Genomic DNA, 19,799 nt, shown 5'->3' on the forward strand with positions numbered 1-19,799 from the left:
TATCTGAGCGACTGCAAGTCTTTGAGTTCCTGTGGGAGAAAAAGGACCGTTTGAAGAGAGTTGAAGCTTCAGAAAAGCCCCTCAGTATCCAACTCTTTGACGGCCGGACAGTGAAAGGAAGAGCTGGTGTCACCACTCCTCTCTCTGTTGCTCAGAGTGTCCGGTAAATACATAATGCATGCATAAAAGTTTGGTTTACTTTAACTTTAGTTATATAACAGTATTATTGCATGTGTTATTTCAGGGTGAAGGGAGCACTGGTGAGTAAGGTGAACGGTGAGCTGTGGGAACTGGGGCGACCCCTAGAGGCAGATTGTGACTTACAACTTCTGGGGTTTGACACGCTTGAGGGAAAACAGGTAATTGGACCTGTCTTTTAACACTCTGTTTAAGTTCCTTCAGATTGTGAAATGTGCCTTTTTAAGATGGTCTGATGGGTCTGAATACTTTCTGTACCCACTGTATGTGACTTTAGTGGCAACAAACACCAGAAGGTTAGCATGATATCTTAATTGTAGCCTGTGGAATGAGAGTATTTTCAAGTCTTTTGGCCAAAGGAGGAAGTTAAAGGAGTACTGACAAGCAATTGCAAAGTAGCCATTACCACAGGTGCTGCTTAAATATTTCTAGGCCACTTAGCACAGTAAGGGACTTTTCTCCCTTCCAAAAGCACATTTTGACATTACTCCTTAGATTCCTTTACTTCACATTGCCTATATTCTTTTTTTACAGGTATCATGGAAGACAGCTGCGTGTGTCCTCGGCAGGGTGTTGGAGGAGGCGTTTGGTGCCAAGGTGTGCAGAGAAGGAGCATCAGAGCTCGGGTTTTACTGTGACCATCTGCTTAACCACAGGTAATGTGACCATTTCTGATGAAGCACAATTAACCACTTTATCTCTGGTTGTAGTGTTAGCTCTTGTATACTAATTTCTAGACGATCAGTGACTTTAGGATCCTTCAATCAATCAGAAAGTTCTGTGAGACTGCACTCATGGAACTGAAGTTTTCTGCCATTCCTGAGAACTGTTTTTAGGGAATGAAGTGGACTGAACCATTCAGTCTGGAAAACAGGTGAAAGTCACAAGTGCGTAGAGACAATTTAATACCACTGCATTTGAACAAAAACAGAAATTCCTATTAAATGTTAAAATATCTCCAGACACGTTAAATCACTGAATAGAAAATCATGCAAACATTTTCTTTGAGACAGTGACCTTCACTTTAGTCAGGAATACTAAAAGAATTGTCCTCATGTTTAATACATTCTAATTTTTTGAATTTCCTTTTGTACTTATGCTTTTACTCAGCAGAAGGGTTACATTTTTATTTTTACATTATTTTCTGCTGCTTTAAAATTTCCATCAGTTTTTTCAACCAGTGGTCTACAGCCCCCTGATGGTCCACAACGGCATTGCAGGTGATCCTTCATTATGCATTCAGTAATGTCAATGTAGGATTTCTTTTAAAAAAACTTATTTCTGTGTGTTACTGATTGTTTGTAAATAATCAAATTCATACAAATCCATAAAATTTAGAAAAGCCAAGGTGTGCCCCCTCTAGTCTATCCACTCCACAACAGTGGTCCTCACATTACTTCTTAGTCGGAATGGTGGTCCCCGGGTCACAATCAGTTGAAAACCCCTGATCTAAACCTCAACCACTCTTATTGGGTAAAACACACTGGAAGCAAGACAGCTCTGGATGTTTTACCTGAATCTGTCTCTACCTGCAGTGCCCCATCACTGAATGATGTAGAAGATAGATGTAAGGAGATGGCAGCCCTCAAACTTCCTCTATCCAGACTTGAGCTGAATACAGAAGAGGTCCGAGAGCTCTTCCAGGTCAGTACCACACCCTCTCTGTGTCCAGACAATCCAGAGATGACATTTCACAGCCAACAATTTTAGTTCTCACTGCAGGAACAGTATAGGTGATGATTTGTCAGTTTGATTTAGCGTTGTAAGCTATTCACAGAGCCAGACATTTTAGCATGTCACAGTAGGAAAACCACAGGTGTAAATAACACCATAAATTATGTCTGAATTAATTTAGCAGCTTCAGTTTCAGGTTCCTGGTTTTGTCTGCGGTGGTTCACTATCATAGCTTACTGGGACATTTAAACAGAGACATCGCCAATGTTATTATTGACACCTGTGCTTTTCCTATAATGACACATCAGTATGTCTGCTGAGAAAAAAGTCCCGTATCAGGTCTCTGGGACTGGTAAAACTAAACTGATTGCAGTCTTGACTATTATTATTATTAATTATACCAGTGCTTCTCCAGCAATAACATATCAAATACCTGCAATAAAAACAATTTATTCCAAGAAGTAACTGATGAGAAAATATTGTTTTCACTTTGCTAACACTGCTTTTTTGTTTTTATATAATTGCTTAGCCTATCAGTTCTCATGCAGGGCTGTTGAATGACTTCTGCCCAAGTGTAATTGTTTTTGTAAATCACACAGGACCTAAGACTTAACAGAATATTGGAGTTCAGATGTCATATATTTTGACAGACCCTCATGTCCTGCTGTGATCACGTGAGCAGCAGTGATAATACTTGCTGCATAGGAGTGGCTGCTGCTTTGTTGAAACGTTTTACACTGTTTGCTTGCTGAGGTCGGGCCCATCCTCATTGTCCTGCTGCCCATATTGTGTGTGTTGTGATGTGGATGTTCTTCATACAGAACAGCAGACTGAGACTGCAGCTTGCTGAGGAGCAGATGAACGGCCCTGTCATCACAGTATACAGGCATGTCTTGATACACACACACAGTAAGCGATGTTGACTTTCCTGCGAGTGTCTTCTAAACTCTCATCAAAAGATTAACCCTGTTTTATCCTTTCTTTGTGACTCAGGTATGGAGACAGTGTGGGGGTCTGTAATGGCCCCCTCCTTCCACACACTGGCCTCCTCAAGGTCTTCAAGATGCTGCAGGTGTGTTTTTGTGTGTTTGTATAGTTTGTTCTCTTCTATGTACTATTTCTGCCTTGTGCGTAGCTGTTTTGTCCCTTTAATTTAAAGATTAAAGGACAGTCCCTTTAAAGCCACTGTTTCATATTATACCTGTTTTATTTGGACCCATTTGGCACCGTCTGTTCTGTGAGACACATGCTGGGTAAATGGAATTTTCCTAGTCTTTAATGATCCAGGGAGAGGGAGGAGTTTCCATACTAGACTTTTACTGGGAGGACTGGGATTCCATGGCAGCCAGGCTGGAAATATCAGCAGCAGGATGTTGTGTTTGTCAGAGTCCAGTTTCCTGTTCTGAGCTCCTATAAACAAACCGTCCATCAGACATGCTGTCACCCATCACTCCCTCTTATACCATCTCTTTATCCACTTATTATTTTCTCTTTCTCTGTAATGGTCCCAGCTGTCGCCCGTGACCCTGGCCAATCAGAAAGAGTCGTCAGGTTTGATGCGTCTGTTTGGTGTTGCTTTTCCTGAAGAGGAGGACAAAAATGAGTGGGAGAGGCAGCAGGAGGAGGTGAGGCGGAGGGACCACAGACGCATCGGGACGGTAAGGCAAAACCTAAACTCAGTCAAATGTCGAAGGAAGTATTTTCTGGTCATAAATGTCCTGTGTACATGTTTTTGCACAGGACCAGGAGCTGTTCTTCTTCAGTGACGTCAGTCCAGGCAGTTGCTTCTTTTTACCTAAAGGAGCTTATATTTACAGCACTCTCACAGACTTCATTAAGGTGAACATAGACTCAGTCACTGATTTACATGTAAATGATCTGCATTAATATTTGTTCTATATAAGACTGTTTTATAAGAGCAAGAAGCATTAGGAGTTTGAACCCAGCTGATTGCTCAGTTGTCAAATATACCTCTGTCTTTTTTGGATTAACAACTCATGTGTTCTAAATATCACTGGATTTATAGAAACATTCATTCATTCATTTTCTACCGCTTAGTCCCTGAACGGGGTCACGGGTGGGGCCGGAGCCAATCCCGGCCGGCAATCGGGCGAAGGCGGGGTACACCCTGGACAGGTCGCCAATCCATCGCAGGGCTAGATTTATAGAAACATTCCATTCATATTCCCATTGATTGCTGACTCCCTCCACATTTTATTACAGTGTCAGTTTCAGTCTCTGTCCTGGCTCCTGCCTTGGGTGTAAACACAAATCTGTCATTGGTTTACAAAAAGTAGCACAAATTTAAAAATACTATATTTTGATTGGCCACCCCAAACAGTAACTTTTCACCTGTAGCCTCAGTCATATGGAATCAGTCCATTTCCACAGTGCAGCAGCAGCTACTTTAAATAAACTGAGACTTGGTCCTGGTTAGCACTTTTCATGTAACTGAAATACCGCGCGCACACTGAGCTACTGTCTATGTAATAAAACATTCTGCTAACATTGTCGTTACTTATCACTTAACTATTATCTTCTTCATTTGGATAATGATGCAGTAACATCTATGTAAACATAATGAGCTTCTCATTCACACAAACATGCACGTGTTAACGTGTGGTGTTAATTGTGTCCTGAGGATATGCTGTGCATATTTATATCAGTCGTCAGGATGTTACTTTTATTTGCATGAATTGTAACAGTGTTGAGACAGTCTGACCTCTTCTGTCCGGCACTCATCGTCACACACACCCTTTCTCACATATTTTAGAGTGAATACCGAAGGCGAGGCTTCACTGAGGTTGTGACCCCAACTCTGTACAGCACAGCATTATGGGAGCGCTCAGGCCACTGGGAGCACTACAGTGAGAACATGTTCACTGTGACGTCAGAGGGCTCTCAGACCTACGCTCTCAAACCCATGAACTGTCCTGCACACTGGTGAACACACACGCACGTGCCCATATTCTTGTAACTTAGGTTTTACCGCTGCCTGACTTTGCCTTCTTGTGTTTAGTCTTATGTTTGAGCAGCGTGTACGCTCGTGGCGGGAGCTTCCTCTGCGATGGGCTGACTTTGGGGCGCTTCATCGCAATGAACTCTCCGGAGTGCTAGGAGGGCTCACTCGTGTTCGCAGGTTTTGCCAGGACGATGCTCATATCTTCTGCGCACCTGAGCAGGTGCACATAAAACATACCGTCATTTTGTAGCAGTTCCGTTTTCAGGGCCATGGCATACTTGTTAAGGTCCTGTAACTGGGATAGAAACTGTACAGTGATTAGATGGGCTGAGGCCTCAGCATGGATGAATGAAGGTTTTTGTCCTGTTCAGACAGTATGCTCTCTAATGTGCATCTCTGGGGCTTTATTGTTTAATGTGTTATGTTAATGTACAGACATCATAGGCACATGATAATCATGTGCCTCTGAAACACTCATTCAACCTCTGAAGCACTCAGGCCTTTAAATTTTCTTATCAGTGTCTAAACTGTCCATAGATGTTATTTACATTACTGCGTCTTTTTTTTTCCATTCTTTCCTTCAAGCTGGAAGAAGAGATTATGGCATGTTTGGACTTTGTGAAAAGCGTATATCAAGTGTTTGGGTTTTCTGTCCACTGTCTTTTGTCCACACGTCCCACTCCGTGCCTGGGGGAGCCTGAACAGTGGGATCATGCTGAGCAGGTAAACACACACACTTTCATACACATTTTATTATCTTGTGGTATGCAGAGACAGTCTCAGACAGGGCCAGCTGTTTGAATGGGCATGCACTCTAAGCTGGACCCAGTTAATTACAGCTGTAGAAAAAATATTCTCTAAACACAATGCACATGGTGTAAAGATATCCGCTTAACCATTCAAATGTTAGTGGTACTTTCCCAGTGATGGCTGCTCCATGTCGGGCAGCTGAGTAGATGTACATCTCTAAATCCCCATGGACACCTTTCAAACAGGCACAGCAGCAATTTAAGATGATTCAATTTAGTGCAATTGAACGTTATCGTTCCAAGCTCCCACACCTCTTTAACACACACACAGAAGGACCAACATAATGTACATTACTGTGCTTACATTCTCTACCATGCCTTTTAATTTGCTGTGCTCTATGATGTGTGTGTGAGCAGCAGTTGGAAAGAAGTCTGCAGCGGTTTGGTGAACGATGGGAGTTGAACCCAGGAGATGGCGCCTTCTATGGACCAAAGGTCAGTGGGAAGAGCCACATACTGCTAAGGAAAATGATTCCCGCTCACAAGAGAAAATATTGTTTATCACAGTATCTGCAGCCAGAACTACGTTGTTCTTCCACTCACTTTATTCATGTTTAATGTCGTCCTTTAGGCTGAAAGTTACTTTACATAACGTGTTCATTAGTGAGCTTTTAAGGTGCTGGATTTCTTTACCTCTGAACATAGCCAGGTTAACGTTCTCCTGTGTGTAGCTTCATAATTATCATACAGATATAATAACGGTGGTATCCATCTTCTCAGCCAGCCTTTATTTAAAAAAAATCAAATAAGAATATTTCCCTAAATACTACTCTAAAACAGTGTATTGATACTCTTTAGTCTAATTTTCCACCCTTTTCTTTATGTAACTCATTATTCTACGACCAGTTTATTGGTGTTGTGCCACAGACTAGTCGGTGACAGAAGCATATTTGTTTAGCTTCTGGATCCACGGAGACCACTCGAACCACCTTAAAAATGCAAAAGTAATTGTGGTTTATAAAGTATATAAACAGTGTAACTAGTTGAGAGATTGTGTAAATGTGTTATCAAATCAAAGGCGGCCACTTTGAAGAATATGAAACATATTTTTGCTTTGACATTTTTTGGCTTACTACAATTCATTATGTTATTTCAGAAACAAAGAAAAGATGCTAAATGACAAGATGTTTCCAAACTTCTCTTTGGTACTGGAGCTCCCCACATTTTTGTATAAAACCTGTAAACAGCACAACTTTATAGTGACCTAGGCTTTTTTTGGGTCAGTTTCATGTTCATGTTTGCATGTGTAAAAAGTCAGTAAACATCAAGAGGAAGTCAGCTTCAGGCAGACATTACATGATCAAGCTCATGTGGAGGTGCAGGGAATGGAGGTAGGTCAAGTCAGGGTGGGGTCAGAACATGATCCATGAAACAAACAAACATTACTTAAAGCCATCTACCTAGGGTGTGTTTGCCACAGTTAGCTAGACCAGCTTCTCTTGGAAATCCATTTGTAACAATTTCTGCTAGAAAAATATAGCATCGCTGAACTCTGATTTGTAGATCTTGGCTGCACAAAAGAAGTGAAGTTCAATGCCAACTCACTCCTGCATATTTCATCGCAGATCGACATCCAGATCAAAGATGCAATTGGCAGGCAACATCAGTGTGCCACAATCCAGTTGGACTTCCAGCTGCCTATCAGATTTGATCTTCAATATGTCGGGTGAGTTGATTATAAATATCTGGCTTGGTCTTTTCAAATACTGCTACGTCTGCAGCCTGCACTTTAGTACCGTGTGCGTGTCTGTTTGATAGACCTCATGTAGTCCTGTAATCGCTCAGGGGATTACTCGAGTTAAAAAGCCACAAATCTGACTTCACGTGGACCTAATTTAATCATGTAAGATTTGGCCTTTATTGAATTTATCCTGTCAGGCCAGCATGCTCCTTGTTTGTGCGTTAAGCCTCCTCGCATCTCATAGTCATCTGCCCTACTCCCCTCATTGTCTAATTAATCAGAGTGCTGTTGATCACCGAGGTACTGATAAAGCTATCACGTTATATGCCATTTGATATCGGGGTATCAATGTATTGTATACCATGATATAGTATGTTTTCTGGGAAAGCAACTGCGAAAACATGAATAAAACAGCCAGACAGGGAGGCCTGTTTGTAGTTATTCCTGCACATACTTTAAGGTGCTTCACTACATTGATGCAAAGCTCAAATAACAATATTTCCTGCTTATTGATTCACAACATTGCACCATGACCCAATAGTTATTATATTAACTGTTTTCTCAGGCAAGACGGGCGGTTTCACAGACCAGTGATGATCCACAGAGCAGTGCTGGGATCACTGGAGAGAATGATCGCCATACTGGCTGAAAACTATGGAGGGAAATGGTGAGATGTTAATTATCACTTAAGATCAGAGGTGTTTTATGAGGCTCTTAGGATATTGAAGGTGTAAGCTTCACCCTAACCCATCACCTCTTTCTTTACCTCATCCAGGCCACTTTGGTTGTCCCCAGCACAGGTCATGGTTATTCCTGTGGGGGGCAGCAGTGAGTCATACGCCAAACAGGTCGGTCTATGGTGGACATCAGTAGACATCCTTGACTATTTTTTTCCGCATCATTATTTATTTGCTTATTAAAGTGAAGTACAATACAGATGCGGTCTTAAAAAGAAGCGTCCCTCTCTTCTGTTAAGGTGGTTCGACAGTTCCATGAAGCTGGTTTCATGGTAGATTTGAATGATGATCAGGGAGCAACCTTAAATAAGAAGATTCGCTCTGCCCAGCTGGCCCAGTACAATTACATGTTTGGTAAAGATGAATAATTAATAACTGCCAAATATATTAAACCCTGAAACCTTTTTTTATTTACTCCTCATTAATTATTTGATGTTTCTGTCCAGTGGTGGGGGACAAGGAGAGTGAAAGTGGAACAGTGAGTGTGAGGAGCAGAGGGGGTAAACAGCTGGGGAGGAGGCCGACAGAGGAGGTGCTGACATCCCTCACACAGCTACGAGACACGAGGAGCAACCTAGATGAGTTCTGATGGAAAATGTCCAAAAAACACTGAGTGACTGATGGAACTGTTTGTACATGCTCAAGCTGTTAAACTTTAGCTTTCTCTGAAGGCGTGGCTGCTGAAATGTGTAATAAAATAGTGTGTGTGTATATGTGTGTATGTGTATACATATATATATATATATACACACACACACACACATGTTCTCCACTCATTGTTGATTTGTCCATTAATGACACTCACTGATAAATCTGTCCTAAACAGCACAGAAGGCCTTTCTAAGATGGCTCTCGGTCTAATAACAAGACTCGGCTACAGATGTAATTTGTTCACTAAAAGCCGTTCAATATGCAGACCTCCCGCTTGTGCAACTCTGTGTCATGATATCAGCATAGCAAGCCAGGCATACCTTTAAAAGAATGGAAGAATGGGAGGATAGGAGGGGGATTTGACTAAAATAGGAGAGGCTGCAGCAGTGTCGGGGCTGTGCTTTCGCTTGTGTTTAGTGGAAATTGCCGAGCCAAGGTTAAGGTCAAAAGGATTGGAAGTTTTTCCTTTTTAATTGAGAGAGGGCAGCAGGATGGAAAAGACATCAGTCACAACCACGAGAAAGAGGGCAACAGGGCAAGGGAGGTAATGACTGACAAGAATAAACTTTTGTCAACTGGATACAAAACAAGTGCTTCAACAAAGCCATTTGTGAAACAGCTGGAGTGGGCTCTGTGTTTCATTCTACTGGAGATGATTCAGTGGACCAGAGATGAAAGGGGAGGCAGGTTCATGGAAAAAACCTTCTGCCGTTAGCTGGACTCCAGTCGCCTCGGGTCAAACCCAGATACAGCTGAAAGTAAATCCAAACCATAGATTTAGTAGTTGAACAGATATACTATATCGATGTTTGTGGTTGCCCTTTCACAGTCCTGTGCTCTCACTTTAGAGGTTGTGCAAAATATGTAGATGAAATACATATGAGACAGCACCAGCCAACATTGCGCAGTAGTTGATGACATAGACCATTAGCTCCAGTAGACACTCATGAAATCTTGACTTAACAGATAACAGTATCAGGCTCCTCCTAACTTTCTTCCCTGCTGCACTTCCACCTTCTTCTCTGTGAGTCCATACCCACCCCCACACACAAAACAGTCTTTCATTTTACTGGTGGAGTCACACAGAGTTCATCGGAAATTATTTTTAGCCAAAGGGGTTTACTAAGAAAGAGTTGCTGTGGGGGCAGTCACAAAAGCATTTTATTTAGTGAGACATGGTATGAATGGCTATTTGGAGTCAGTCACATAAGACCAATGACCCAGTCCTCATGGGAAAACCATAGGGCGCTGTCCATCGATTAAAGTTGAGGGCCAGGAAAAGTATGTTCCCAATCAGCTTCTTACTGAGATAGGGTCAGGGGTGTGTACATGTACAACAGTTCTGGTTATTTCACATGAGAAATATATATTTTTGTGTTTTTTGCCCTGTTTTTCCTCACCGCTTCAACGTGGACAGGGCGCAGTTGGGAACAGATGATCAGGATTTGGCAGCATTTGAATTGGAGTCAGATGATGCTGGGTTGTTAACTGAGATTAGCTGAGTTTGTATTGTGCCAATTCACAGCAGCAGCCATCTCAGGGCACTTTACATAATAGGGTCTTAAAGTATTATAAAGAAAACCCAACAAATCCCCCTTGAGCAAGGACTTGGCAACAGTGGAGAGGAAAATCTCCCTTTAAAGGAAGAAACCTCCGACACCTCTTGGTGGGCGGCCGTCTGCCTCAACTGGTTGGGGTGAATGGACAGAGGTGAGAGAAAAGAAAGAAAAGCATTGGGACACAACAAATAAACACAGGTTAATGTGGCATCTGACGACTCATCAGAAACGTAGAGTGCTGGAGAAAACTACAGGGAGAGAGAGAGGACAATCTACAGCCCAGAGGAGATGCAGTTTTAATGGCATCGAGAGGGGGCATAGAAAAATAAAAAGCATCATGGGAGGACCCCCATCCTAGGCCTATTACTAAGGGATGGTACACCTGAATATCCTAGAATGGGCATCCAATAGTTTTTTTTTTTTTTAAATGTAACCTTCTAATAATACCTTTAAGTATAAATAATACCTTAAGAGCTTTAAGTCTAAACGACAATGACAAACAGTGGCAGCAGAGCATTGCTTAGAGAAAATGCTTCCTAATGGAGAAGCTTTTTGGGAGCCCAGTAGTGGTTGTAAAGTGACTTTGAGATTGCTGTCATCCTGGAAGTCAAGGGGAGGCAGGGTGACTATGACCCAGGCAGGGAGGCAGAGCCTCGCAGGCTGGCTGGAGGAAGATAAACAGACTGCTTTGTATTGTTCTCCTGGTATCACTGAGAACCTGTCAACCTGACGGATTGAAGGCTGAACCTCCCAAAATAGGCCTTGTGAGGCCAGGCTGCCTTTCCCTTCCACCCTGTTATAAATAACTCCTCTGTTTGTGTGTGTGTGCGCCTTGTGCTCATGTTTGCGTGTGTTTTAGAGTGGGGGCAAGAAATAAAAGAGAGAATGTGAGCAAAGAGGAGAGAAATGTGAACACTTGCCAAGGCAGTCTGAGAAAGTGTAGCCACTGAAAACAAGATCTGTGAGGCTTAATGCCAAACAGTGACAGGGACCCTGTGGTCAAGACCCTCCAGTGACCTCTTTTAAACACACACCGATTTGAACTCTCTAACATACTTGCAGTAATAAGGTACTCTTTCTACCTCCAGTATTTGCCCATTCCTTTGTGTGTTTAAGTCAGTAATGTTTGGATAAGGCCTTGTAAATTACCACCTGAGGGAATATCACTAGATGGACAGGTGTGCCAGGGGTAGATGTTTATCGTGCACATATACAGAAGGGCAGCATTATTGCATTAATAAGAACACAGCCCGGCCTAGTGCAGCAGGGTGGGGATTCAGTTGCTTGTGTACTGGGCCGAGCAACAATCAAAAGAAAAAACAACTTTCTTGTCAATGTGAGACAGCAGAATAAATTTCCAGGAAATATTTTACTTCAAGCCCCAAACCTCAGCCCACCCGCACTGTGTCTCCCTCTCTGTCTTTCTCTCTCTCTCTCACTCTTCTGTGTCCAATAACTGCTCAGCTCAGTCCCAACTCTCCAAAAAGAGTTTCTGGGCATGTTGCTCATTATTTGATCTGGCCTCCCTCCTCACCCGTCAGCCAGTCTCTGCTCTAATCCAACGTTGTGCACTTTGCTTCTTTCATTTAGATGTGTGCTTGGCTTTAGATTTATTTAAAAGTAATGGATGCTCCTGCTTGCACACACTCACGCCGAGCTGTCGACTGTGCTGGGGAAGTTGCCCTTGCATAAGACACTCAGATAACTCAGCACAGTAGTGTACAGTGTCAGCCAGGCTTCAGTCTGCTCCTAGGTATGTCTGCAATGCTCAATACACTGCTGACCTGATTTTCTACCCTGTTCTGATCAGAGTCCTAAAGAGAAGAGGGAGCAATGAGAGGCCAGATAAAACGGTCTCTCTTCAGTCTAAAGTCTGTGTCTATAAAGGCACTGGGCTTATTGTTCTAGGCAACCTGTTGAATTGCTCTCAGGAGGGAGGAGTTTATGGGTTCGGGGAGAAGTCACAGGTCATGTTGACTCTCGGGCCAGTTTAGTAAGCAATGGCAATAAACCAACTGCTTGGTAAATTTACAAATATTTACCAATACTATTCTCCTCCTGCAGCAGCTAAATGTGTGCATTTGTATGAGGAGAAGTGAAGAAAGAAAAGGCTGAGGAGGCTAGCATCAGTTTTGAATTTGCTTGTGTGACTTTGTGCCAGCCCATGTGGAAGACGCCCAGGCTCTGATATCCCACACTGCTGGGTGTGTTTCTCAAATCTTACAGGACTTAAAAAACCCAAGAACAGGGCAGAGTTAGAAATCAAGGGGCTATAAAGAAAAACTGACAGAAAACAGACTTCTGAGATGTTAGTTAGCCTTTCAAATCTGACAACTAATTGCTGTGAGAAGTGATTTATTTTTGTTTATGTAACAGAAAATACACCATTCAGTGTGAAAGAAAATTAAAAATAATTGCAGTCATTTATCACTGATCAAGATCAAGTAATTAAAAACAACATCACTTCTTTTCCAACTGTGCCAAAGCTATAATTGATTCCACAGGATCAAACAGTTTTTACAAGATTTTCATTGAGAAGTTCAGCCCTGTAAGATCTACACATCCTAGTACTGTATGTCCAGTGTGTGATGTACAAACTCTCCCTCCCTTTCCTTGACTCTGTGTGTACTGCAGAAAATAGTGAAGCCTTAAGGAGAAAGAGGAGGAGGAGGCGACTTCATGCTGTTTCAAGATTCCTGCTTTTTTTGGAGAAACTTAAACCTGGCTTCAGGAAGGAGACACGGACTGGTTAGTTCATTTAGAGCTAAAGGAGGGAAGGGCGTTGGAGTGCACGGCCAAATCTTTGATCTGGTCTAGGGCATGCATGAAATGTTGCAGGGTTTTATCAGGAAACTCTGCTATTTCTCTGTCTCTGTGTATGGTCGAGGTATAATTACTTATTTTCAGCATCTTTAAACTTAAATATGTGAGAGTGTATTTGGAGTTTTGTTAAACCAGCTTATCCAGCTGTTTCTATGTGCATATTTTGCACTTCATGTATGTTCATGACATATTCTAGATACAAAAAATAAAGTTGGAGCCCATCATGTTTGAACACATAGATACATAAGAAGGCTGCTTATTTATTTTTGCTTATTGGCTTTCTTGATGAAATTTAGATAAGTAGATTGAAACCACTTCCATATATGACCATTAAATATGAAGCAACAGCTGGTTAGCTTAGCGTGGCACAAATACTGGAAACGGGGACACAGTTAGCCTGACTCTGTCCAAAGGTAAAAAATCAGCTTGAAGCTCTCTGTTGCATCCAAGAACCAAAATGTCAAAATGACACCTTGGTGTTTGAGACTAACATCAACTGGTAAAAAAAAGTGAATTATTCCTTTAAACATTTTTTCCTTTTTGCACACATGAGGTTCATCATATTTATTTTCCAACAAAGTTCGTTATAGCGTACAGACCTCAGATCATATTTAGGGAGAGATGCTGCTGTTGAGGTTAGATTACAGCTAAAGTGAGGCAGACTGCTGCCTCGAGGCTCCAAATGGTCAGGGGCCCTGCGCTCCCTGATTTCACCTTGTTTTGTTTAGGTGTTAATTTGATCAAATACAAATTTGTGTGGGAATATGGGCTGTTCAGGCACAGTATTAACTGAACTCACAGAGATCTCTCTCTCTCTGAGTCCTGCATTATTATCCAGTCTAGCGCCTCTGTTGTTTAGGCCCCCTAGACAACACATGGCTGGGGCTCACTGAACATGTGTAGTGCTGGTCTGCTGCAGTCTCAGCCAAACTCCACCACTTTGGACCAGAATGAAATATTTCGACAACTTTTAAATGGACTGCTGAGAAATGTACAGACATTCACGGCCCCCAGAGGATGACTCCTACTGACTTTTCCTTTAGTGCCACAGTGGGGGTGATATATGTGATTTTAAGTGTAACGCATAAACTATTCAGTGCAATACCATGAAGCCACAGATGCTGGTGGTTCCCAGAGAATGAAGCCTACTGTTTTCTTCTTTACACCACCAGCAGCTTAACATTTGTAGTGAAAATCAAATGTATTGAAACCTGTTGATGGATGAAAGGATAATAATGCAATTTATGGACTTTGACATTAATGGTCTTTGTGAGCTTTGCCCCTCATTATGTCAACATATACATTTTCCCAATACTGTTTAACTTTGAAAAGTGCTACATATATAAAATTTTTATTTTATTATTATATTGTTTGTTTTTTTACAACAGAGTAACATAAAAGTAATAACACATTAACGATGGCTGTCACTCACCAGGATCTTAATGAATGAACAGCACAGGAATTCATAATCAGCAGCAGCACTTAACTGAAACGTAGCGAGATAATGCACCGTAGTGTATAACCAACCGACCATAAACATACCGAAGCACTTACTACCCAGCTGCGTAGTCCTGCTCTAGCGCTTGTGGCCCAGTGAGTCTTGTGCCAAACGTGGCTGATCTGTGCCAGTCCATACTGACATAAAGCTTGTTGTTATGTGTCTGGTCTGAATGGTCAACGATTGTTCTTTGTGTGAATAATTGGAACAAGGTTATTTTCAGACGTTTCGTCAGCCATTCAGTCCGACTGAGCTGACCTCTCTGTCCACTCGTCCTTGCTCCACCATTGATAACTAACTCCTCATTGGAGCGCTCCACCCATCGATTATCTTGTCTCCCTGTTTTACCCCTTTTGAACCCCCAGTTTCTATTTTCTCTTTATTCTCTTTCACAGTAGTTTTCCACCGGAGGTTCTTCAGTGGCTCCTATTTCTCTGTGCTTACAGCTTATAACTTCTCAGGGATTGAATTTAAACTGAAATGCAGTGATTGAAAAATATCTCACTTGGTGCTCTGAGCCGCCTCCAGAGCAGACTGTAAAGATGACAGCTGGCTCTCTGCGCCCTCCTCAGAGCATGCACGGCCCTGCTTTGATCCGGGCCCTGAATACAGGATTGGTGGAATGGAGCAAATATTGACTCCATCCTGCCTTTTTTCTGTTTCACTCTCCTTTACACTTGCTCAGTTCCCGTCTAATCTGCCATTACCTCTTTCTCTCACATTCCCTTTCATCCTCTTTCAGCTTCTTCTTTTCTTTTCACTGCCTTTGTGCCCCTGTTATTCACTCACTGTCTCTCTGTCTACTCTTCTCCAGGCTTCTCAGGCTGCTAGTACTGTTATTCCCTGGCCTGTCCTTCTCCTCACCGCTGTGTTAGGTGCCTACACAGAGATCAGTTTGGATTTCACACTGCACAAATTAATCTCTATCATCTACATGCACTTTATGTTGAACTGCATGCTACTGCCTTAAGCCTGGAACATATTTTTGCATCTGCAAACATGCACAGGTGAAGTGTGAATACACTCATGAGGGTATGTGCTTAAAGACTTGAATGAAATGTTCATATGTGCTACCACATTTCCAAAACCAGTCTACACGGAAAACAAACAAAAAAAGACTAGCCACAAACCCATTTCAAACAAAATGTGATTTTACTGCGACCCCAGTGCTATTGAGTACCCAGGCAGGCGATGCATGTTTGAGGCCCTGACTGCAGAATGTGTGTAGTAGAGTGATTTTACAGGTGTACACACCATTTCTACTGTGAGCTGTAGTTTCTCCACAAGACTAATGCAGGAATTAAGTTTCTGCCAAGTTGCATGTAAACATCTTTACACACACAAGCAGAGAACAGTGTCTTGATTAACTTGTCAGCCCCAGAGGCTTGTAGAGGAGGTGACGCTCACTTCTGCCAAGAACACTCCATGTGGACCTCTATCAAGCAAGCTGCTTGATTCAATAAACTCCTGTTGAGAGGCAGATTTGAAACAGAGGAAGAAAACATAACTTACAGCCGTGCATACAAGTATAAAACAAATAGCTGTCCTATCTATGCTCACGTTTTGCCTACAAGCAGTCTGGAGAAGCATGCTACTGCCATAAGAGTCCAACCAAACTGTCTAGATTAGTCCAGCGTATATTGGAAACATTTGGATGCATTGACTAGACAAGACATCAGGGGACCACCAGAGGCATTAGGTTTCATCCCCTGGGGGCCATGAATGCCAGTTCATGACAATAAATAACATAAATGTTAAGACCTTTCACAAAAAGACAAGGTGGTGCTACTGGAAAAGTCAAGGCATGGCCAAAGTCAGCAGGATTCCTCTGGGCACCATAAATGTCTTTGCAGAAACTGGACCCAATCCAGTAAAGATATGACCTGCTGGTGCACCAGAGGTAGGTTCAGTGACAGAGGCCATTAGGATTCATCTTTGGGGCACTATGAATATTGTACCAAATGTAGCAACAGTGTATCCAATAGTTTTCTCTCTCTCTCTCGAGAAGCAGGTTTGAATGGAGCTCCTCTGTTATCATTAGTGGAACAGTGCTACATTTTTATTTTATTTTTGATTTTTGCAGGGACACATGCAGCTAAACATTGTCATACTCAGTCCACTATAGGGTGTGTAGCTAAAGGCTAATTTACAGCCCCTGTCCTTTAAACAAAAAACAAGCTTAAACATCCAAGAACAAATAAGTTAAAAGACAAAAAAAAAAAAGCTTAAACCAGGAAAGATAAAAACCAAGTGTAACAAACAGGCTCACACTGTTCAAATGTTTGCATCTTTGTTGTTTAGGCCACTGTTGTAGAAAAGATTGTGATTTTAAATCTAATGGTAAAGTGTTGCATAGCTGTGATGGTTTGTAAACGGTTAGTGCTAATCATTAGACAGGTTTTCACACTACTCTGCTGTCTCTGACTTATTTAAGTCACTGTCTTGCTGCTGCCTTCACAGGTGGCAGCCTGTAGTGGTCTGACACCCAGCGCTGACCTGCAGCTGCTCTAAAGAAACCCGGAGACCTAATTAACTTTACCAGTAAAAGGGTCTTGAGTGTATTGTGTCTCGGCCTGAGGCTGGGGTGTGTGTGTTTTCTGGAGGCAGGGTGTGTGTACATGCAAGAATTTTTTTTGAGCGATTTATCACTCCCACAGGGCCCTGCTACTTTGATTTGCAGTGCCATTACTCAGATCAGCCATCCGAGACAAATCACACAAGTCTGCAGCTACATATGGACCTCCCTTGACACACACACACACACACACAAACACACCATGTGTGTGTGTTGTGGCGGCTAGTTGATACAAACATGTTGCTAATCAAGGTTCTGTGGTTGGCGATGTGTGTCTGCAGGCCCTAGCACAAGTTATTGCTTCTCAGGCAGCCACAGAAAGAGAAAGAGAGATACAGTGGGAGGGAGCAGACGCTATAAGTGGTCCTGAGCCACTGAGGCCATGGCAGTGACCTCTGGCTAATTGGAGTTACTGATAGACACACTGTTTAAAAGTACAGAGATATCCATTTCACTAATCACACACAAAACACACCCTAAGCTACTGCATATTTGTTAGTATGTGCACTACCCTCTGGAATCTACCCTTTTCGTTCTTGGTACGCCTTTAACATTTTGACTGATCAAATCGTAAGCCCACGCTGTAATGTGGTCAGTTGCTGGCTCGCAGCAGGCTTTGAAGTCACTCGTCTTTGTCACCGTCCAGGAAAAGCCTAGCCCTGGGACATCTCAAGCCCTGGGTGTGTCAGTATGTGTTAGACCATAACTCAGTGTGTACTTGCTCTCCCTTCCCACTCAGTCTCTCTTTCACATTTCCACCATCTCTCGTCTCGGCCTTGAGGCAGCAGGATGAGGGATGGTAATAAGGAGGTTCAAGAAGTATCCTTGAACAAGACCTACCAGCTCCAGAGGTGCTGTTATGTTGATGAGATGGGCCCTGATCCCACCCAAAGAATCAGTAGCAAATATTTTTTTGCCTCCACAGCAGAGATAACTGCAGCCGTTTTCAGGTTGTCTGTGCCTACGTCTGTATGATTCTTGTGACTGCGATATCTCAGGAGCACCTTGAGGGAATTTCTTCAAATTTGGCACAAATGTCCACTTGGACGCAAGGATGAGCAGATTAGCTTTTGATGGTAAAAGGTCAAAGGTCAAGGTCAGTGACCTCACTTCTGTCCCATACCTGTGAATTCGACTGGCTGGTGGAGGCATATAGAGCGAAACAATAATTCTAGTCTTCACTCTTCACAAAATCTCATACAGTATCTCCTCACTTGTTTGTTTGTTTTTTTGTGATGAAGATGATATTTTATTTCTCTGCCATTTATTTATTATTTCTTTGTTACTCTGCAGCTGGGCCGAGCACCCAAAGGACTTTAGAAACACCACAAATTAATATAAACCAGATCCAGAATGCAGCACATACATTTATTTTTAAACAACAAAGAATCCAAATCATTTAATTTTCATAACCAGATTTTTATAGGTTCATGTCTTCAACAAAATTCATAAAGTACTTCAAAAGAAATCACAAGGAAGTAAAAAGTTCATCTAGCATTGCTCTCCCAGTGTTATTGAATCTGTCAGTCTCAATAAATGCTGGTTTTTATTTATGTAACTAAAGGTCTATTTGATAAGCATGACTTTTACTTGGGGAAAAATCTATTTTTAAATGCTGGAAGACATTACAGCAGAAGACATTTTTGTGTATCAGACTCCCCAAAACATGAGTAAAGCTATTTATCCCATGGAGAACATATGATATTTCTTTCCATCGTCTGTGTCAGTCTGTACCCCCACTGTCCTTTGTGGGTCGTTTGGCAGAAATGTTCTGCCTTAGAGAAGCATACCGATTCACTGGAATAACCAAATAAATAATGTGTAAACAAGATATCAGCCAGTTTGCACATCTGTATCAGACCGCAAAATTAAACAGTGCACAGGCCACACAGACACACATTTGTTTTCATTCCTCAGGGGGACTTCACGTTGATTAACATTTGATTTCCTAACCTTAAACCAAGTTGTCACCCTAAAATTCAAGGTCCACGAGGAAACAGAGTCCCCACACTGTGAACATTACCAGGCGCACACACAGGTTCATCATTTCTGCTGCTAAGTGTGTGTCTCTTAGGAGCGCTTGTCTGAGCTCCAAATTGGTGGGGCATGTCTGACTGTAATTAAACATCTTTGTTTATAGTGTTTTATGCTGCTAACAAGTCAACACTCATATTTAATGCATGCAAGATAAAAAAAAAATCATTTCCACCTTGAAATTGTGTCTATAACTTTGTGGTAGAATATTTAGTGTTTGATTTGGCACAGTAGTAAGCCCATAATGCTTTGGACTTCCCCAAAAAGTGTCCCTGCTGCAGATGCTGCCAACTCAGGGCTGCTTCCGACAATGGGTAGATCATTACTACTGATCAGTGTGACCCAGTACAATGGAGCATTCTTACGCTGGATTGTGCAACTAAGAAAACTGCTGTGAGAGTTATCATAGCTTAGTCAGGGCCCATAGTGGAGTGTGTGTGTGTGTGTGAGAGAGAGAGAGGGTTAGAGAGTCAGTAAATGTATGGTGTTTGAGAGGGTGAGAATGAGGGTGTTGTGTAATCTGTTCATTTTGTCTCCTGTCACCACCCCTGGGCCCCGTTTTCCAAACGTCACACTAGTTTATAATAAGCCCCCCACC

The 19,799-nt window shown here is 42.2% G+C and overlaps 2 protein-coding genes across 2 annotated transcripts in view; both read left to right on the forward strand.

Annotated features, from left to right (window-relative positions):
* Nucleotides 1–2: 2 nt before the first annotated feature.
* On the forward strand, nt 3–8,782 carry tars2 (threonyl-tRNA synthetase 2, mitochondrial; the record flags this gene model as incomplete). Its single annotated transcript, XM_020617546.1, has 17 exons — nt 3–163; nt 245–359; nt 733–854; nt 1,734–1,842; nt 2,694–2,758; nt 2,866–2,944; nt 3,384–3,530; nt 3,613–3,711; nt 4,646–4,815; nt 4,892–5,054; nt 5,420–5,557; nt 6,001–6,078; nt 7,209–7,309; nt 7,890–7,991; nt 8,100–8,172; nt 8,301–8,415; nt 8,508–8,782. Coding segments are annotated over 17 exons (1,980 nt in total), but the record flags the coding sequence as incomplete, so codon positions are not given.
* Nucleotides 8,783–10,404: 1,622 nt separating this feature from the next.
* Nucleotides 10,405–19,799, forward strand: part of adamtsl4 (ADAMTS-like 4) — a 46,253-nt gene continuing 36,858 nt past the window's right edge. Inside the window, exon 1 of the mRNA XM_020617571.1 lies at nt 10,405–13,019. The gene's annotated coding sequence lies outside the window, so the exon portion shown is untranslated. The remainder of the gene's footprint in view (nt 13,020–19,799) is intronic.

Source organism: Monopterus albus, unplaced genomic scaffold, assembly GCF_001952655.1.
Source record: "Monopterus albus unplaced genomic scaffold, M_albus_1.0 scaffold192.1, whole genome shotgun sequence".
Taxonomy (NCBI): Eukaryota; Metazoa; Chordata; class Actinopteri; order Synbranchiformes; family Synbranchidae; genus Monopterus; species Monopterus albus.